General features: G+C 39.5%; 1 protein-coding gene across 1 annotated transcript in view; it reads left to right on the top strand.

The window, feature by feature from the left end:
* The window catches only part of THSD7B (thrombospondin type 1 domain containing 7B), a 929,494-nt gene that overhangs the window by 324,934 nt on the left and 581,784 nt on the right, over positions 1-22,776 (top strand). Inside the window, exon 6 of the mRNA XM_061439032.1 lies at positions 7,254-7,451. Coding sequence (XP_061295016.1) covers positions 7,254-7,451 — 198 coding nt within the window. The remainder of the gene's footprint in view (positions 1-7,253; positions 7,452-22,776) is intronic.

Genomic DNA, 22,776 nt, shown 5'->3' with positions numbered 1-22,776 from the left:
AAATATCAAAATGAATCCATCACAGGTATACATGTGCTCCCCATCCTGAACCCTCCTCCCTCCTCCCTCCCCATACCATCCCTCTGGGTCGTCCCAGTGCACTAGCCCCAAGCATCCAGTATCGTGCATTGAACCTGGACTGGCATCTCGTTTCATACATGATATTTTACATGTTTCAATGCCATTCTCCCAAACCTTCCCACCCTCTCCCTCTCCCACAGAGTCCATAAGACTGTTCCATACATCAGCGTCACTTTTGCTGTCTTGTACACAGGGTTATTGTTATCATCTTTCTAAATTCCATATATATGCGTTAGTATACTGTATTGGTGTTTTTCCTTCTGGCTTACTTCACTCTGTATAATAGGTTCCAGTTTCATCCACCTCATTAGAACTGATTCAAATGTATTCTTTTTAATGGCTGAGTAATACTCCATTGTGTGTATGTACCACAGCTTTCTTATCCATTCATCTGCTGATGGAGAATAAACTTCTGTATTTCATCTTTGGTCAACCTGCTGGGTATTGCTTCAAGCCTGTCCTGGTGGAGTTGGTAGGGGACAAATGTTGGCCATGGTGGTTTCATAGAAGTTCACGTGGACATTTTTGGGCTATAAGCATGGGAAGATATAGGTTCTTACACCTGGATTGATCCTCCAGAGCCTCCTTCAATTTTTCTATGGCTTCAATTAAAAAAACATTGACCTGTCTTCTAGCATTTGTGCTTCTTTCGCTTTCTTGCCCCATCTCACAAATCATTCTTTTCTAATTTTCCTCAGTAGAATATGCACTAAAATATTAGATTACATACTAAATCCTTGGGTCCAAAGGGGAAAAAAAAAAACCTCAAATATTAGTTTCACTAAAGGTGAACTTAAGCTCTGGTCAGAAAGTAATGATTAGAACTCTTTCTTGCTACCCAGCACCTAACATTCACCTATCTAATCTGTACAACTTTATTTTAAAGAAATGATACATGGTAACTTTCATATTCACTGTTTGAAGTGGGGCTAGAACATGTCATAAAGTGCTGAATTGAATCCTTTCTTGTAAAGAGGTCACAGATCAAGAAGACCTCAGCTGGATTTCATACATATCCATTTTTTATTGAAGTGTAGTTGATTTACTATATTGTTCTAGTTTCAGGTATATAGCACGGCTTTACACATATACATGTATATACAGTTAAGTGTATGTATATATATGTGGTTATATATGTATGTATATATGTGTGCATGTATATATTCTTCAGATTCTCTTCCTTTATAGGTACACAATATTTGCAAAATATTGAGTATAGTTCCCTATGCTATACAGTAAGTCCTGTTGATTATCTATTTTATATATAGTATTATGTATATGTTAATCCTAGCCTAATTTATCCTTATACATATCCATTTAATCAGCAATGTGCCATAGGAGAAGTTATAAGGTATCATCTAGTCTTAATTTTCACATGTGTAAATGAGAATAGTAACTAATGACATAGTTTAGGGGATTCATTGATTTTGTGTAATAGAACTTAAGTGGCTTGGTGTAGGGTAGATGCTTAGTTAACATATGTGCTCTTTGCCTTCTTGGACTGTATGCTCCGTGAAAAGTGGGTTTGTGTTTCCTGTTCCTCCTGTGACTACCCATGGTATATTACTCTGATCTACATATGGCAATTAATGTATATTGAGTGATACTCTGTGATTAGTATGAAATTCAGCAAATGAAGGTAAGTGGTTGGCTGGCCCCAGCCACCATGGACTTGGCAGTTTTGTATCTTTCAGAACAGAAGCTCCCCGGGGAAGCCTGACATCTGTTGCAGCCATGAACACCAATGTGTGATTAAAGCTAAGTGCTAACAAGAGAATCCAAGGTTTTTGTTTTATGCTGAGCTTGTGCTTTGATGTGAGCCTGGTTAGAGTCAGGACAAGGGCAACACAAATGAAGAAGTGAAAGAATTTATTGACTGAGGAGATATAATCTATAGATTTATGGTGAGATGGATGCAACTGGATTTATAGAGGAAAGCTGCACCTGCCCCTCAATGGGGTTGAGCTCTGGGTAATAGGACAGCCAGCCTTCCTCTGTAAAGATGGCTAAGTTTCTGGGCCGATTGTCAAACATCATAAATCATGGAGACCCAGGCCGCGTCCTGCTCAAAGATATAAACTTAAAACAAGTGCAGGCATAAGACAATAAATAAGCAGCATGTGGGTCTTACGTGAAAGAACAGAGGTCATCCAAGTTGTGTGGCAGGGAGGGCTCAGAGGTCATTGTAGGTTGATGTTCATCAAGTAGAGCTCAGTCCTGTATTTTTCCTGCCGCTCTTCTCAAGGTGGCCTGGGAAGGGAGCTGACCTCTTCTGCAGGTTTTATTTTGACTAATTAATGACATAGGCTTGGAGGTGTGAAGTGTGGTAGAAGCTATCTACTGCTTTAATTACCTCTGACCTTAATACTGTCCATGCCTGGAGGATATGGTCTCTGATTGACTGAATGATGCCTCCCCACAGGTGACCATTCCACAAAGTAAGAGTCTAATAGTCTTTTGTAAAGGGGGCTGATGGGTTAGCCCTAGACAAAACAAATAAAGCCCTTAGGACTGTGTCTCTAAAACACTTACCCAACCCTGCAATATTCTAAGGGAGCTCGGCTCCCTCTTGTGGCCTAAAAACATGTGTCCATTTGTTCCATCCTCCTTGACTACTTTATAGGAGCCAGTCTTTTGCCAACTACATCTTGAGCTTTCTATCCTTCCTTGTGGGAAAATAGACACAGCCCTGCTAAACTGATGTACAACTGGCTTAGTTACTGCTCATGCACCCAAACTTGCCTTTCTCCCCTTTTCTTGTGGGAAGGGTTGTGGGGTATCACAGTCTTTGGCTCTGAGTTCAGTGTTCTCAGGCATTCTATCTTCCTAGCTAAGTCTATCTGCCTACCTATCTATATTTTTATATCTTTACCTATCCCAAGAAATAATCTCAAGATGCTATTATGTAATAAGATTGGGTTTCATTTTTTTTGAAAGAGGAGTTAAATCTGTTGATTGAATTTGGACAATGAAAGGATGGACAGTAAAATATGAGATCCATGGGAGGTAAGCCTAGCTCTTTTTTTAAAACAAGATATATTTATGTATTTATTGGCTTGTGCTGGTCTTAGTTGCAGCACGTGGGATCTTTGCTCCTTGTTGTGGCACACTGGACATTTAATTGCAGCATGTGGGATCTTTCAGTTGACGTGTGTGTGCACGAGTTCAATCACTAAATCATGTTGGACTCATTGCAACCTCATGGACTGTAGCCCACCAGGCTCCTCTGTCCACAGGACTTTTTAGGCAAGAACACTGGAGTAGATTGCCACTTCCTTCTCCAGGGGATCTTCCCGACCCAGGGATTGAACCCATGTCTCTTGTTTCTCCTATATTAGTAGGTGGATTCTTTACCCCTGGGTCACCGGGGAAGCCCTCTTTAGTTGCAGCATGTGGGATCTAGTTCGCTGACCGCTGATGGAACCTGGGCCCCTTACATTGGGATTGTGGAGTCTTAGCCACTAGGCCACCAGGGAAGTCCCGGGCCTAACTTTTAGAAGTGATATATCCTGAAGGCAAGAAATGGAAAACTAAAAAACAAAAGGGTTGCATCTTGTTCTCTGTCACATTTTAAAACTTATGTGGCTTTTAAAAACATAAATTTGTTTCCATCATTTAAAAATAGATTTCATATGAAAACTGAACATAGCTTGGACTTCTGGTGTCTTAGAATCAGAAGATTTGACAACAGAAGGTTCACATTTTCCTGTGGTAACTGTCAGTGGAGCCTGACTGAAATCCGTACACTTTAAATTCAGCACATGTCCTCCATTTTACCACAGACTTCACCACTTCCTACAGTCTTGTGGTTGACCCATATCCCTCCGTTTGTATCTGATGAGTTTGTGACTCTGTAGGCATGTAGCATGGAAGGTCCATTCACATCCTTATTATGGCATAACTTTTGTCCCTAGTTCCACAAAACATTTTTGAAAAACTGAGTAGTTGTCCAGAGACCTATGTCTAGCTAGGGTGGGGCATGCAGCCCCAAATAGTCCTGCCTTCACAGGGCAGGCTGACCTGGAAATGTCAAGGGAGCAATGCAGGGAACTCTCAAGGCCTGAAACAGTGACCAGGAATGTGTCCAAATGTAGATGTATTTCACCTTCATACAGACTAATCAGATCAGGTCAGATCAGTTGCTCACTTGTGTCCGACTATTTGCGACCCCATGATTCGCAGCACGCCAGGCCTCCCTGTCCCTCACCAACTCCCGGAGTTTACTCAGACTCACGTCCATCGAGTCAGTGATGCTATCCAGCCATCTCATCCTCTGTCATCCCCTTTTCCTCCTGCCCCCAATCCCTCCCAGCATCAGAGTCTTTTCCAATGAGTCAATTCTTCTCATGAGGTGGCCTAAGTACTGGAGTTTCAGCTTTAGCATCATTCCTTCCAAAGAACTCCCAGGGCTGATCTCCTTCAGAATGGACTGGTTGAATCTCCTTGCAGTCCAAGGGACTCTCAAGAGTCTTCTCCAACACCACAGTTCAAAAGCATCAATTCTTCGGCGCTCAGCCTTCTTCACAGTCCAACTCTCACATGCATACATGACCACAGGAAAAACCATAGCCTTGACTAGATGAACCTTTGTTGGCAAAGTAATGTCTCTGCTTTTGACTATGCTATCTAGGTTGGTCATAAATAAGAATGTGAAAAACAGTAACAAAAGAACATGGGGTTTATCTATGTTCAGGCTATTTCTCTGTTGTTGTGTAGTCACTAAATCATGTCCAGCTCTTTTGTGACCCCATGGACTGTAGCCTGCTTGGCTCCTTTGTCCATAGGATTTCCCAGGCAAGAATACTGGTGTGGGTTGTCACTTCCTTCTCTGGGGGATCTTCCCACCCAGCTATCAGGAATCTGTGAGTCTTCATTTATTTGTACTGGTTTACTGATACCCTTGAACATTTGCTGCTTATTAGTGCATTTGATTCTGCCTGGCCTCTTCAACTCCTAGACTGTAAACTCTTGGAAGACAGATTTCCTGCTCTAGTTCTTTTCCCTTCTGTCTTTTGTTCTTCCCCTTATCTTCCAATTTCCCATAAAATAAAACACATTAAAAGAATATGTGGTTTTGATCTTTCAGTCAGTTCAGCCGATTATTCATGTCCAAATTTTTGCGACCCCATGGACTGCAGCATACCAGGCTTCCCTGTCCATCACTAACCCCTGGAGCTTGCTCAAACTCGTGTCTGTTGAGTCGGTGATGCCATCCAACCATCTCATTCTCTGTTGTCCCCTTTTATTCTTGCCTTCATTCTTTCCCAGCATCAGGATCTTTTCCAATGAGTCAGTTCTTTGCATCAGGTGGCCAAAGTACTGGGGCTTCAGCATCAATCCTTCTAATGAAGCAGTTCAGTTAAGTTCACTTAGTCATGTCTGACTCTTTGTGATCCCATGGACTGCAGCACACCAGGCTTCCCTGTCCATCACCAACTCTTTCAGCTTGCTCAGACTCATGTCATTGAGTCAGTGATGCCATTGCAATGAATATTCAGGACTGATTTCCTTTAGGATTGACTTGTTTGGTCTCCCTGCAGTCCAAGGGATTCTCAACAGTCTTCTCCGATTTCACAGTTCAAAAGCATCAATTCTTTGGTGTTCACCTTTCTTTATGGTCCAACTCTCACATCCATATGTGACCACTGGAAAAACCATAGCTTTGACCAGACAGACCTTTGTTGGCAAAGTAAGGTCTCTGCTTTTTAATATGCTGTCTAGGTTGGTCATAGCTTTTCCTCCAAGGAGCCAAATGTCTTTTACTTTAATGGCTGCAGTCACCATCTGCAGTGATTTTGGAGTCTGAGAAAATAAAATCTGTCACTGTTTCCATTGTTTCCCCATCTATTTGCAATGAGATGATGGGACCAGATGCCATGATCTTAGGTTTTTGAATGTTGAGTTTTATGCCAGCTTTCTCACTCTCTTTCATTTTCATCAAGAGGCTCTTCAGGTCCTCTTTTCTTTCTGCCATAATGGTGATATCATCTTCATATCTGAGGTTATTGATATTTCCTCTGGCAATCTTGATTCCAGCTTGTGCTTCACCCAGTCCAGCATTTTGCATGATGTACTGTATATAAGGTGAATAAGCAGGTTGACTTATATGATTGATGTAATCTTTTCCTATTTGGAACCAGTCTGTTGTTCCATGTCCAGTTCTAACTGTTGCTTCTTGACCTGCATACAGATTTCTCAGGAGGCAGGTAAGTTGATCTGGTATTCCCATCTCTTTAAGAATGTTCAACAGTTTGTTTTGATCCACACAGCCTTTGACTGTAGTCAATAAAGCAGAAGTAGAAGTTTTCCTGAAACTCTCTTGCTTTTTCTATGATCCAACAGATGTTGCAATTTGATCTCTGGTTCCTCTGCCTTTTCTAAATCCAGCTTGAATATCTGGAGTTCTTGGTTCACATACTATTGAAGCCTGGCTTGGAGAGTTTTGAGCATTACTTTGCTAGCGTGTGAGATGAGTGCAATTGTGTGGTAGTTTGAGCATTCTTTGGCACTGCCTTTCTTTGGGATTGGAATGAAAACTGCTCTTTTCCAGTCCTGTGGCCACTGCTCAGTTTTCCAAATTTACTGGCATATTGAGTGCAACACTTTCATAGCATCATCTTTTAGGATTTTAAAAGCTCAAATGGAGTTTCATCACCTCTGCTAGCTTTGTTCATAGTGATGCTTCTTAAGGTCCACTTGACTTTCGAATTCCAGGATGTCAGGCTCTCAATGAGTGATCACACCATTGTGGTTATCTGGTTCATGAAGATCTTTTTTGTATAGTTCTTCTGTGTATTCTTGCCAACTCTTTTTAATATCTTCTGCTTCTGTTAGGTCCATACCATTTCTGTTGTTTATTGTGCCCATCTTTGCATGAAATGTTCCCTTGGTATCTCTAATTTTCTTGAAGAGCTCTCCAGTCTTTCCCATTCTACTGTTTTCCTCTATTTCTTTGCATTGATCACTGAGGAAGGCTTTCTTATCTCTCCTTACTATTCTTTGAAACTCTGCATTCAGATGGGTATATCTTTCCTTTTCTCCTTGCCTTTAGCTTCTCTTCTTTTGAGATGTAGATGTATAAATAAAAGTTTCATCAATTTCCTGGCTGCTGCTTCTTTTCCTTTGCTAGATCAGGATAGATCCTCAGAACACTTTTTTCTTTTTTGTTTTAGGTTTTAGAATGAGACAGCGCCATGTCCTCATGGAACCTACGGGGCCTGCGGGCCGTTGCCCTCACTTGGTGGAATCTGTTCCCTGTGAGGATCCTGTGTGTTACCAGTGGCTGACGTCAGAAGGGATCTGTATCCCTGACCATGGCAAGTGTGGCCCTGGACATCGCATCCTGAAGGCTGTCTGCCAGAATGAGCAAGGTATGACTCAAAGAAACATGGAGATTGAGTAATGTCTGCCAAATAACACATCACCACTCTCAGATCATCTTCCACAAGGAGAGAAACAGTCTTTCCTAGTCTTGTATATCCATGTTTGAGTTGATGACAGTGACATATTTCTGCAGAGAAAGCTGCTTTGACTTAATATAGAGCTGTGTGCTCTGTGACAGAACACTGATTCTACCTAAATGCAGTGCAGAGAACTCAGAGGGATCTCTGGAGTTCTTAGTTTATTAAGACATGCACAATACAAAAAGTGTCTGGAGAACCTCCAACTCATTAATACAAAAACAAGATTTATTTGTGTTTATTGGTGTTATTATGTAACATGCTTTTTATATGTTATCATTTTTAACAAACACCACCTTGTAAACTGCAGGGCTGAAGCCCCCTCCAAGTTAAAAGGAAAAAAATAAAAAGTAAAAAGCTGCATCTTTTCAGTTATATAGTATTAGATTAGAATCAGTTCTAGACATAATACTAACAATTCTAAAGAACTGTGTTAAAATATAAGTTGTCAAGATTAACAAAACTATTAAAAGTGGTGTCTTTCCCTCATCACCAAACTTCTGGTACAGTGGTTTTGTGCAATGAAGGGTGATTTAGCAAATACATAAGTCACATGGAAATGAGAAAAGTGACATTTAAAACCTTTATCTTAGAATTAAAAAAATATTCAGTCTCCTGGAAGAGTATCGAGTATGTCTATTAATCAGTCCTGTCATGAATAGTCATAATTTATAATACTCATGGTGTGTGGAGTGAAATGTTTTGACTTATGGAGTGAAGAGATCCACAGAATAGAATGAAATTACAAAGTGGATTCAGAATGGATTTTAGCATTCACACAGGGTTGGCATTCAGCAGTGTATTAATATTTCCTCTTCCCTTCCTTCCTCTTGCCTCTTCTCTCTCATTCCCTCCTTTTCTCCATCACTTCCTTCTTTCTGTCCTTCCCTCTTCCTTTCTGCCTCCTTCTCTCCCTCCATACATCCTTCCTTTTTTAAATCACTGCCATAATTATACAAATAAACATTTATCAACTGATGTAATTGATTACCTCATGAAGCCAGGTAGTTGTTTAATTAAATAGAGAGCCACACCAGATTGTACTAGCTATAGTCCTTTTTGACTAAATCATTTAACAGTAGATTCTAATATTACCAAGCAATTTTTGAATTGTGGTGACATACATGTGAATTATTAACATGAGCACCTAAGATCAATTTTTGAATTCAAAAAGAGTAGAACAGGTGTTTAAAACCTGAGCTCTAGAGTCAGACAGGTTGGAATTTCCAGTCTGCTACTGTTCTGGTAGATGGTCTTAACTGTGGAGACATCTTTTCCTTCAGCTGGAAAGTAGGGATAATAAAAACCTACCTCTCACTCTCAGATTGTAAATTACTTATATGAAAGTGATAAGTGAGATGCCTGGCACATTCAAAATAAGCTGAGAGCTTATTTCATTTGTAATGCACACTTATTGTTTTCTGTCCTAGGGGATTTGTGCAAACAGCATTCTTTTATACTAGTAAAATGGAAATAATAATGGAGATTAGAATGACCATACTAGTTCATCCTCCCAGCCTCTAGCTGTGGAAACGAGATCATTTGTTTGATTGAGACCCAGTGACAGATGACTGCCCAGCTTTGTCATAGCAGGTTTTGAAGATTTTAACAGCTGCTGGGGACTCCTTTCACAGTGTATACTGCCCCTTCTTCAGTATTGCTCAGTGAGAGATTCTGATTTATAATTAGAAGAATCTATCTGGTCTCCATCCCTATTCTAGCACACGGCTTGTAAAATCATTGGCATTTCCTGAGCAGTACGAGCAATGGGAGAAGCTTTTGGTGTAACATTTGGCCAGTGGTCCTCAGTTCCTGAAATCATGTCCATAAAGTTGAAATTCGCATCTTGTTATTCACACCAAGCCCCTTTCTACCACTACTGGATTTATATTAATGAGGTGACTTTGGAAAAGTACCTAAGGGTGAGGTCTGGTTGCCCCAGGTAACCATGAATAGAAGATTAGAACTTTCAACCCCATCCAATGATATCTTGGGAAAGGGGAGGGGCTGGAGGTTGACTGAAACACTAATGGCTAATGAGTTAATCAATCATGCCTGTGTAAGGAAATGTCCATAGAAATCCAAAGGACATGGTTCAGAGAGCTCCCAGATTGATAAATACATAGATATTTGGGAACAGCAGCAAATGGAGGCTCTTTGTCCTTTCCCGTGCCTTGCCCTATGCATCTTATCCACCTCATTGTTCCTGAATTTTATTCTGTTATAACAAAATGGTTATCTAGTAAGCAAATGGGTTTTCTGAGTTCTGTGAGCTACTCTAACAAATTAATCAAACTGTAGTAACAGGTCGTGGGAACTTCTGATTTTAGTCAGTTTGGTGAGAAGCACAGGTAACCTGGACTTGAGATTAGTGTCTCAAGCGAAGGGCAGTCTTGAGGGAGTGAGCCCTTTACCTGTGGACTCTGATGCTACCTGCAGATAGACAGTATCAGAAATAAGTTGAATGGTAAAGCAGTTGGACTGGGCAATTTGCTTGATGTGGTGTGGGGAAACCACCCCCTCCTGCACATACATGTAACGTACACCTTGGAGTTGAGGGCAGAACATTTTTGACAGAGCTATCAACTTTACCATTTTACAGCAGCTCTGGAGTTCTATTGCTTATTCCTGTGAAATAACTCATTTTTCAGCATGAGTTTCTATGGGAGATGTAGGAATTACTACTTGTTCATTTCAGTTTCATGAAGTCTTTGTAGTTTTTAAGTGCTTGGATGGCTCCTTCAAAATTTATGGGGCAACAAGCACAGTCATGGTTACAAAAATGCACTGGCCTCCATGTGGCTGATGTAGTCTTTGATCCAGTGAGAAACTGAAAATGTGATCTGGTTGCACTTTTTGAAGTTCATCATCTATGAAATTCTAGATGATTGATGACCCCAATTTGCCAGAGAGTGCTCCTGTTTGACTCTGCACATATTGTCATAAGGACTTTCCTGGTTACTCGGATGGTAAACAACCTGCCTGCAATGCGGGATATCCGGGTTTGATCCCTGGGTCAGGAAGATCACCTGAAGAAGGAAATGACTACCCACTGCACTATTCTTGCCTGGAAAATTCCATGGACAGAGGAGCCTGGTGGGCTACAGTCCATGGGGTTGCAAAGAGTAGGACACGACTGAGTGACAAACACATGCGTATTGTCATGGTCTTTATACAGTTACAGAAGTTGACAGGACTCTTGACATTCATTTAAAGGCTTAGAGAGAAAAAAAGGGTTGAGATCTATTCAATGGATCTCCTGTGATTTTTTTTTCTTTTAACAATTGAGACTTTTCTTTACTCTGAGTCTATTGTTTCATAGGCTTTTATTTCAGAATTTATTCATAGGTAAATGGATGAGACCAAAGAAAATAATTTTTTATTAAAAATTAAACTCAAATCTAATTAGACTTGAGACTTGCTGTAATTTTCAAGGTTAGTTACTTTGTTCTTTAAGACTTGTCCATATTGACTCACTCCAGGTATCCCTTATACCAAAAGGATTCAGTATCCTTGCAGAAGTGGACAACCCATTCAGCTTGTGGAGCCAAGAGATTTTCTCATAGCTGTGATCAGGATTCTGTAGGACTCTTGACAGTGTCTTGTTCAGCATAACTCCCCTCACTAGAAAGGCATGTTTCTCTTTCCCTCAAAAGTTCATTCCTACCATTAGCTTGAGGACTTAAAAATATCTATGCTACACTGAAACTACGAAGTAGCTGTTATCCCTAAAACTTGTGAGTTTAAAAACGAGATCTACTTTGGATTACTTAAGAGTCAAGTAGTCATATATGATTTTCTACAGGTATCTCTGTAGATATCTAGTACTTTGACCCTTTCTCTATTTTTATTTATCACTGATGCTCTTCAGTGACTCTCACTAATGTTTCTATTTCTCACCCAGCCTGTGATGGTAACAGATAATGTTAGTCAGTAGTGTTTATTTTGAGTAATAAAATTATATCATAGATTATATGAATGAGTATTCTGATATGAAATCTGATTTCTAGTACTTTGGTAAATTAGCTTTGATTTCTCTCCTCTGCACATCTAATAATTATTATGAATCAAAAGAAGTCTACTGAGTATAGAGTATACATAGGTTTTTCTTGTCTCGTTAACAGGTGTGTTTCCTACATCTCCAAGAGGGTATTTAAGTTTCCATGGGAATTTTTTAATTGTTTGGTCTAGTTCTGTAGAAAATGGCATTGGTAATTTGATAGGGATTGCATTGAACCTGTAGATTGCCCTGGGTAGTATGGTAATTTTAATAGTATTGGTCCTTACAATCCTATAGATTATCATACTAAGTGAAATAAGTCAGACACAGAAAGGCAAATATCATATGATATCATTTATATATGAAATCTTTAAAAAATGATGCATGAACTTATGAACAAACATAAATAGACTCACAGACATAGAAAACAAACTTATGTTACCAAACAGAAAAAGAAAGGAAGGGATAAATTAGGAGTTTGGGATTAACAGATACACATGACTATATATAAAATAGATAAATGACAAAGTCCTACTATATAGCACATTCATTTTATGTAACTGAATCACCACAAACTAGCATAACATTGTAAATGGTTTATACTTCAATAAAAAAAGGGGGGAGCATTTAAAAGTAAATGAAGTGTGATGCAAACTGCAAGCTGACATATATCTCCCTTAGATTAAGTAAATTCACTGTTTTCACCTTTGTTTCTTTGACATGTAACTGGTTTATTGTGCTAGGTTTTGCTTGCAGTTGAGGAAGATGGAACATCAGGGGACATCTTCCCAGAGCAGGTTGGGAAAATGCCCATAATGCCAGGGCAGTGGACAGCATTCCCACTGACTGGCAGGTGACCACTCTTTACCTCTGTTCATGTCTCCATGATGCAAAATGGGCAGAGGACACTGCAGTGCCATTGTATAAATACCAAACTTCCCACTCGAGCGATCAGATTCTGAGTACTCAGCACATATTTTACTCTATAATTTGCTAAATAGGCTGTTTAAAAAAAAAGTGTCTGTATATTTCAGGAAACATGTTTATTAAGGAATAATGCAGTGTACATTCTGTACTTATAGAAAGCAAATATCCATCGTGGAAAAGACCGCAATACATCAGGAAGAACAAGGTTCACACACTGACAGGTACATGGAGTTGAGTTCTCTGGTACCTCTGTATCACTCCCTTGAATACAAGGTTTCTTGTTTTAACAGTTCCACTAACCTCCTCCATGCAAATATTTTCCTTAAGTGGTATATATGTTTGCACAGAAAGCATGAGAAATGATTTCCCATCATTACAGTGACTTGGCTTTTCTTTTCAGAGGCATATTTCTGTGAGTTCTTGCCTTGCATCATTAACCTTGAACAAGCCAAAAATGTGATCTTTAATCTTAGCTAAAATGGCATGTGTTTGCAATCCTTAACACTGTCGTGCCTTTTCTAGGATGACTTTAATTGGTGGAAAGCATGCTAGAATAATCATTTACTTGAGTTGGTTACAATGTTTAGACATGTTTATATGTCTGTGATTGGAATTGGAAGTTTTATTTTGTTTATTTTTATCTTTAAATCTCAAGAAATATTCTTCGGCTGACCTGTGAGAATAAGGTCAAACTTGATTCATATGGGAATTGGTTGATCAGAATATTTTGTGATTCACCAGAATTCTAAATAGAACCACATTTGTATTTTCAACTTACTATTTTTTAAAAAAAACCTTTGATCATGTTGTGCTTTATTTGATTAATAAGCACTGCTTTACTTTTCTGCATATCTTTTTTTCTTTTTTAAACAAGACTTTCTATTTCAGCATAATATTTGTTTTCTTATATTTTAGGAAGAAAAAGGAATAGATTATTCATCAGAACGGAGAAGGCAATGGCACCCCACTCCAGTACTCTTGCCTGGAGAATCCCATGGACACAGGAGCCTGGTGGGCTGCAGTCCATGGGGTCGCTAAGAGTCGGACACGACTGAGCGCCTTCACTTTCACTTTTCACTTTCATGCACTGGAGAAGGAAATGGCAACCCACTCCAGTGTTCTTGCCTGGAGAATCCCAGGGACAGAGGAGCCTGGTGGGCTCCCCTCTATGGGGTCGCACAGAGTCGGACACGACTGAAGTGACTTAGCAGCAGCAGCAGCAGCATTCATCAGATATTTCTTTGCCATACAAGTATATTCATGCAATCAATCAACCTATTTAAGAGACATTATAAAATGAGAGCCATGATAGAGAATACAGTATCTCTAAATTAAATTGCAAATACAAATCTTCTAAAAATTTTGAATAATGGCAGCATTGTTCATATAAACATACAGTTTATTAAGATGTGCATTTTGGAAAGGATAATAGTAATTGGAGTTCTATTTTAAGAATTTTTCACCATTGAGGATAATGTTTGCTGTGGGTTTGTCATAAATAGCTAACAGATGTCCATCAGCAGATGAATGGATAAGAAAGCTGTGGTACATATACACAATGGAGTATTACTCAGCCATTAAAAAGAATACATTTGAACAGTTCTAATAGGTGGATGAAACTGGAGCCTATTATACAAGTGAAGGCCAGAAGGAAAAACATAAAGTAACGAATGGCATTGAAACATGTATGAGAAGTCCAGGTTCAATGCACGATGCTGGATGCTTCTGGGGCTCAAGATATCTCTAGAAACAAATGCTTAATGGAGAGCCAAGATACATAAAAAATAAGTAAAGATTATAATTGAGAATTAAAAAAAAAAAGAAAGTAATTATCATTTCTCCTTTTAACTTTTTATTTATTTCTATTTTGAGTTAAAAAAAAAACTTATCTTTGTGCAGGGTTTGAAAATCTTAGAACTATGTTACCAGGTGTTCAGAGGAAATCGAAAGAGGAGAGAATAAACATGGACATGCATTTTATATTAGCAGTGTAAATTTAGATTAATGACTTTTTGGAGCAGTCAGACTTAGCAAGTACTCTTCTTTCCTGGCCAGATCCTCTTAGCCATACCATGTCTGCATGCCAGCTAGAAATTCAACTGACACCACCTGCATCTCTTTGCCTAAGGAATTTCTCCAGCCACTGGAGCCTTCGTTGCTCATATACGCAGTCAGAAGTGCCAGGGAATTAACAGTTCCAGGAAGCAGCCTTCAACCAGTGATTGAGAGGTGGTGTATAAATGCCAGTTACCTTACCCCTCAGATGGAATAACCTTGAGGTTATGTTCTATGCTGTATCCTACAATTTGCAGTGAGATGAAGCACCGGTTACTAATAGTCTGATTTTTTTTTAAATGTACACACTTGGTGGCAGCAGCAAAGAATCCGCCTGCCAGTGCAAGAGACGTGAGTTCGATCCCTGGGTCGGGAAGATTCCTTGGAAACGGAAATAGCAACCACTCTAGTGCCCTTGCCTGGGCAATCTCATGGAAAGAGGAGGCCATGAGCTACAGTCCATGTGGTTGCAAAAGAGTCAGACACAGCTTAATGACCAAATAATAAAATCAGCCTCCTTCCGTGTACTGTCTCGCTCCCCGACTCTTGTGCCGGTTCCTTGGCATTATTGCTCAGTAAATACAATAAATAAATGCCCATGATTCTTTGTCACAGAGTTTGGTTGTAGTGCAACTCAAACTGTGACAAGGATACTTGAAAAGATATTTAATGGATCCACTCCTGTAAGAGATACGGGGTTCAATTCAAATCATACCATAGTGATAATGATGTTTATCATTATTATTATTATTAAATATTTTATGTGGCAATTTTAAAAAATCTTTATTGAATTTATTGCAACACTCAGTTCAGTTCAGGTCAGTCGCTCAGTCGTATCTGACTCTTTGCGACTCCATGAACTGCAGCACACCAGGCCTCCCTATCCATCACCAACTCCTGGGGTTTACCCAAACTCATGTCCATTGAGTCGGTGATGCCATCCAACCATCTCATCCTCTGTTCTTCTCTTCTCCTGCCCTCAATCTTTCCTAGCATCAGGGTCTTTTCAAATGAGTCAGCTCTTTGCATCAGGTGGCCAAAGTACTGGAGTCTCAGCTTCAGCATCAGTCCTTCCAATGAACACCCAGGACTGGTCTCCTTTAGGATGGACTGGTTGGATCTCCTTGCAGTCCAAGGGACTCTCAAGAGTCTTCTCCAATTGCAACATTGCTTCTGTTTAATGTTTTGGGTTTTTTTGGCCCTTAGGCCTGTGGAATCTTAGCTCCCTGCTGCTGCTGCTGCTGCTAAGTCACCTCAGTCGTGTCCGACTCTGTGTGACCCCATAGATGGCAGCCCACCAGGCTCCCATCTCTGGGATTTTCCAGGCAAAATACTGGAGTGGGTTGCCATTTCCTTCTCCAGTGCATGAAAGTGAAAATGAAAGTGAAGTCACTTAGTCGTATCTGACTCTTCGGGACCCCATGGACTGTAGCCTACCAGGCTCTTCTGTCCATGGGATTTCCCAGGCAAGAGTACTGGAGTGGATTGCCATTGCCTTCTCCTTTAGCTCCATGAGTAGGGATCAAACCTGCAATCCCTTCATTGGAAGATAAAGTCCTAACCACTGGACTGCCAGCGAGATCTCCATGATGCTATTTAAAAATCACTTTCTAAGGAGGAAATGATATAGTTTCTCATGTGACTTCATTCATTATTTTGAGCACCTCCTACTGTTTATCAGTTGTTGGGTAATATCTGAAGGGCTTCAGTGTGCTGCTTGTGTCCTTCTTTTGAAAATGTAAAACAAAACAAAAAACAACTAAACATCAGTGAATCCTATTTCTTTCCCAGTTAGACAGTACTGGTAACTTATACCATCCTCCTGAGTCTTGTTTTCCAACAATCAAGTCAGTTTGTGCCTCTCAGGGGAGGACTAGGTTATTCATATTTTCATTTTGTAGTAATTCCGGAGGGTATTGGAATGTTTTTGAAGAAGAACAAGAAAAACAGACTCTTCTGAATATTAGCAGACTTATTTGTGTAGAAAAATTGGGTCTGAAGTGAAAGGGGGACATGTTGCTTTATCTCCTTTTTTCTATGTTGTTGGTTCTAAAACCGATTATATATAAGATGGATATTATATATCCATCACTCAGATGGATAATAAAAATGCAAGATTCTGACACTGCTTCCCCCAACTTCAGATGCTATGGTGCTGGTCCAAGGACTGTACTTTGAGAAACTCTGTTCTAGAAAGAAGAGGACCTATGGGCAGCCTCATCATGTTAGTACGTAGCAGAGGTAGACTGAAATAGTGAAAGACAGGTCTTATATTTCAACATAATCAGCAGTGATATTGATTCTAATCTATTTTTTTCTTCTTTCTGGCTGGGAAACTTTTTCTTGAAATTTGTGAAATATATTACTGTCATTCCAGAAGGAAGCAGTGAGTAAATGTTCTTTTATTTCTTTATTGTTACCTAGATGGATTACTGAAAGATCGAATGGTGGAAAGCAATAGTGTACTCTTGCAGAAACAGAAGACGTATAATATATGAGATGAGTTATTTAGGTTTAGAGAAGAGAATTTTCATTTCCCGCAAGCTATCTTTCTCAGACCACCAACTGGTAGCAGTTTGGTGTCAGTGTCCTTACCGATGGAAGTGTGGTGATGACAAATACATTGTATTAAGTTTTGAAATGAATCTGGCGTTGCAGTTGAAAGTGCCAATAAGATCAGGCTGCTATTCACACTACAGGAATCAGACTGCAGAGGAGATTAAATTTGAGAGTTCCTATAGCCAAGTTCATCATTCCCTTTCATTTAGATGTCTTGCAGTGAAATTAAAGGTGAAACTTTAATAATGTTTGGCAATGAGGGGGATCCGAAAGAGAAAAATAAAGATTTTATTCGAATCAGAGTTTTCCCATCCATATTTGAGGGGAAGGTGGTGAGTGGATGTAAACTGGTGAATCAATTTAAATGCTAAGGAGAGAGGGACTGCAATGCAGTTTTAAATGTATTTATTGTATGTTATCTGTTGATAAACAGGTATTGTATTTGAAATTATTTCCTCTTTCCACTCTGCTACCTACCCAGATTTTGCAGGACAGCTTTGTCTCTTTTCTCTTTTACTGAGATACCTAAAGAAATGACTGTTTTCACATCACTACCCAGCGGTATTCTGCAATCAGACTAAATATAGTCTGAATTCTCCAGATTTATAATATTTAGAATAGCTTAGAGTAAATTGCTTCCTGAGTGTGCCTACGTCTCTTATAGAAAGAATGCTTCCTTTGCCTATCTCTTCTGAAATTCTCACTAGGCAATCAACTTTCTGTTCCCATTCTTTATGATTCAGAAAGCAAACTAAATCATAAGTTATACTGATGCTTCAAAACGTAGCTCATATGATTAAGCGGTCATCTTAGCCTTTCAGTGGGAATTACTGTGAGATCACCACCATTCCCATGACTTTCGACTTTCTGAATGTACTCTGAATTTTCCCTATTCCATTATGTGTTCCGCTAGTATTCCTAACAGGGGTTACTTACAACATTAGTCACGAAGATGTAATTTTGATTTCATTTAAAATGCATTTTAAAGTTGTATATGGCTGTTTCATTTGGTCTTTGGGTAGATATTCCTGACATACCATCTCTCTGTTTTGTTTTTTTTTTTCTTTTTGTAAACATAGGATAAGTAAAGAACATGGGTTAAAACGCGATGCTAGGATGATGGAGTCATTTCCACTGATAAGACAGCCAATATGACTCAATTAGGGTATGCAGTAAGGGGCTACCTGTGCTGTACCCACTTCTGTGTTTTCAAGAAAATATAATGAAATAAATCTACCCTGGAAAGTCTAATCTATCCCAAAATAGATTAGAAGAGCAATTTTTTTAGACTTATATTTAAGAATATTTGTCTTTCTAAATTAACTGATGATTCAAAATTGAGAGTTATTAGTGTGTTACTCTTTATGCTGCATAGTTATTCCATACACTGAATTGTGTGCTATGCCCAAAGAATTGTATATTTTAATTTTCTGTGGAGAGATATCTAAGAGGTAGAAACAAAAAAAAATTTGAGAAATCATATATTTGATAGCAAAGAAACATAAAGTAAAAATGTGTTGAAAGTTAATTTAGTGACATGTTAAGACCATGATACTTCTCTTACTCTGTAGGTAGATTTCAATCAACCACAGATATTTCGGGAATCCATAGCTCACTGTAAATGCTACTGCTACCTGTTACTTCTATCCTAATTTGCCTCCACAATCATGATCATGTTACCCCTTGTCTGGAGATGGTCATCCTCCTCTTCTTTCTTTGGCCAAATTCTTACTCATCCTTTAAAAACTTGGATTGATGTCCTACAGAAAACCATCTCATTGGTTTGGAATCTCAAGTGAATATTACAGTTACCACCTATCACCAATTCTGTGTCACAGTCAATAATGATAATTCCATTTCCTTTATAGATGATTAGTTCAGAAATGTGTCAGGTGAAATATGTTTGAACCAATGAGATGAGGGAAGAGGGAAATGAGTAAGGCAGGGAATTTAAATTGCTGTCGTAATCCATTGTGTAATTTGGCTTCAAGATGCAGGCACTGCTGCTTACAGTAGGCAGAGATGTGAAGACCCTGAGTCCTGGAGAACACCACTGAGCCACCGACTCGACATTTTGAGCCCTGGCTGTAATGTTAGTCAATAGATTTCCTTATTATTAAGCCAGTTTATATCAGCTATTGCAGAAATCATCCTACTTGATAGGGTGACTCTCTTCTGTGTTCTTATAACACTTGGTGACTCAGTTATCCGTGTCTTTGCTACATTATATTGGAATCATCTCCTCACTTAATCCTTTTTTCCCATTTGATTCTTAACTTCTTAAGGGCAGAGAACTTGACTTATTCCTTATGTTACTCTTGGGGTGATGCTAGAGTGTCAGGTGTATTAGAATGTACTCAATAAATATTTATAGAATTTAAAAAGAGTTATTTCAATTGATTTTCACAGAAGCCCAATTGGGAATTATAATTATTATTTCTATTTTATTGATGAGGGTGTTTTGGCCGAGAGATATTGATAGCCCACTGTCACTCAACCAGTAAGTTTTAACACCAGAATTTTGAATTCCAAACCTGGGACTCCTAATTAGTAGTTGTTCTAACTGTATCAGTGTCAGCAAATACATATTGCCTGTATCAACACTGAGGTTACTGTGTCTCAGACCCATGCAATAACTTTTATTGGTTAAGATGTTATTTTTTGTTAAGTGAGGCTTGGGCTGAGAGTCATTCTTAATGCAGCACTAAAGGCAACCACTGCCAGCTGACTGATATAGGTCCAAAAAATGAAACCCATTTCTATATGCACACTAAGCATTTTGACTCTTTCTCCTGGTGTGAGCTAATAGCAAGAGAGCGATCCCTGGATACAATGAAAGAATGAAGCCCACACATGCTTCCTGTCTCCCTCTGGCACAAATTGTCTTGGAGTTTGATATATAGGATTTAGTTATCTGTTCTCCTTGGCAACTTTACTTCTAATCTTGATTATATTCAGACAGCTAAGCAGCACAGAACTTATTCAACATTCTAGATTGAGAGCACAAAGAGAATGAGATTCTCTGAAAAAGGAGATATATGAAACCATAAAGGAGAAGGTAGAAAAGACAACTCATTGGGGACAGCCAGCTTTTCTCAGCTTCACAGTAGAAGAGTTACAGAGAGAATCAACAACAGAACTACACACAATCAACACAGATACAGTGTTATTAGCAAATAACACTGTATCATGCAGTTTTGGGGAGTTTCAGTTCAGTTCAGTCGCTCAGTCATGTCAGACTCTTTGCGACCCCATGAATTGCAGCACGCCAGGGCTCCCTGTCCATCACCAATTCCCGGAGTCCCCCCAAACCCATGTCCATTGAGTCAGTGATGCCATCCAACCATCTCATCCTCTGTCGTCCCCTTCTCCTCCTGCCCCCAGTCCCTCTGAGCATCAAGGTCTTTTCCAATGAGTCAACTCTTCGCATGAGGTGGCCAAAGTATTGGAGTTTCATCCTTAGCATCAGTCCTTCCAATGAACACCCAGGACTGGTCTCCTTTAGGATGGACTGGTTGGATCTCCTTGCAGTCCAAGGGACTCTCAAAAGTGTTCTCCAACACCACAGTTCAAAAGCATCAATTCTTCGGCGCTTAGCCTTCTTCACAATCCAACTCTCACATCCATACATGACCACTGGAAAAACCATAGCCTTGACTAGATGGGCCTTTGTTGGCAAAGTAATATCTCTGCTTTTTTTTAATAGAAATTTATTTATTTTAACTGGAGGCTAATTACTTTACAATACTGTATTGGTTTTGCCATACATCAACATGAATCCACCACGGGTGTACACATGTTCCCCATCCTGAGCCCCCCTCCTGCCTCCCTCCCCATACCGTCCCTCAGGGTCATCCCAGTGCATCAGCCTCAAGCATCCTGTATCATGCATCGAACCTGGACTGGCGATTCATTTCACACATGGTATTATACATGTTTCAGTGCCACTCTCCCAAATCATCCCACCCTCTCCCTCTCCCACAGAGTCCAAAAGACTGTTCTATACGTCTGTGTCTCTTTTGCTGTCTTGCATACAGGGTTATCATTACCATCTTTATAAATTCCATATATATGCGTTAGTATACTGTATTGGTGTTTTTCTTTCTGGCTTACCTCACTCTGTATAATAGGCTTCAGTTTCATCCACCTCATTAGAACTGATTCAAATGTATTCTTTTTAATGGCTGAGTAATACTGCACTGGGAGAAGGCAATGGCACCCCACTCCAGTACTGTTGCCTGGAAAATCCCACGGATGGAGGAGCCTGGTAGGCTGCAGTCCATGGGGTCGCTAAGAGTCAGACACGACTGAGCGACTTCACTTTCACTTTCCACTTTCATGCATTGAAGAAGGAAATGGCAACCCACTCCAGTGGTCTTGCCTGAAGAAGCCCATGGACGGAGAAGTCTGGTAGGCTGCAGTCCATGGGATCTCACAGAATCAGACACAACTGAAGTGACTTAGCAGCAGCAATACTCCATTGTGTATATATACATCTCTGCTTTTGAATATGCTATCTAGGTTGGTCATAATGTTCCTCCCAAGGAGTAAGCATCTTTTAATTTCATGGCTGCAGTCACCATCTGCAGTGATTTTGGAGCCCAACAAAATAAAGTCTGATGCTCTTTCCCCATGTATTTCCCATGGAGTTTAGTGAAAAGCAAATAATTTCTTTACACAAAATGGTTCTTCCTATTACACCAGTATTCTTAGACCATTGGACTTCCCTGGTGGCTCAGCTGGTAAGCAATCTGCCTGTAATGCAGATCTGGGTTCAATCCCTGGGTTGAGAAGATCTCCTGGAGAAGGGAATGGTTACCCACTCCAGCATTCTGTCCTGGAGAATTCCATGGACTATATAGTCCATGGGGTCACAAAGACTTGGACATGACTGAGTAACTTTTACTTACTTAGACCATTACTTAGACTTAGACCATTACTATAGTTTAATCCACATCTGACACAATAACAAGTTATATGACTCTTTTATGAAGGCTTCCTATTTCTTTTACTTCAAGAATGTTGGAAATTGTGCTCATCACAAAGAAGAAAAGTAGCCTAGCAATAAAAACAAAGAGAAAATAAAGTTGTAATAATGTTTTAATAGGCATGGTAAGTATGCATGAAATCATTACAACATTTTTCTCAACACCTGTCAATCATTGTTTTACTTAACCCATGTTAATTTAATTTTATTCTTTTTTGATTGGAATATAGTTTCTTTACAATGTTGTGTTGGTTTCTACTGTACAGCAAGGTGAATCAGCTGCACGTATACATACAGCCCCTCTTCCTTGGATTTCCTTTCCACTTAGGTCACCACAGAGCACTGAGTAGTGCTCCCTGTGTTACACAGTAGTTTCTCATTAGTTATCTATTTTATACATTGTAGTGTATATGTGTCAATCCCAATCTTCCAGTCCATCCCACACCCCCTACATTTATTTAAATATACTTTAATAGTAATTCTTTGAGTACATAATTTCCTTATGACACTGTTCCAGAAAACAAATGGGTAGAAATTAAAAGATGACGAAATTTGGTTTAACGTCTGAATATGTATCCCACAGGTATCTGGCGATGGTGATTAGAATGACAAGCTCATTTTCACTTAAGGCATTTACACAGAGGCTGGAGACCTCCTCTCAGGGTTCCTACAGTAAGAATCTCCACAGTATTCTGCCTGAGAGGGTT

The sequence above is a fragment of the Bos javanicus genome, chromosome 2, assembly GCF_032452875.1.
Source record: "Bos javanicus breed banteng chromosome 2, ARS-OSU_banteng_1.0, whole genome shotgun sequence".
NCBI lineage: Eukaryota > Metazoa > Chordata > Mammalia > Artiodactyla > Bovidae > Bos > Bos javanicus.
Note: the sequence above shows the minus strand (reverse complement) of the source record. Positions and strands in the feature narration are given on the sequence as shown.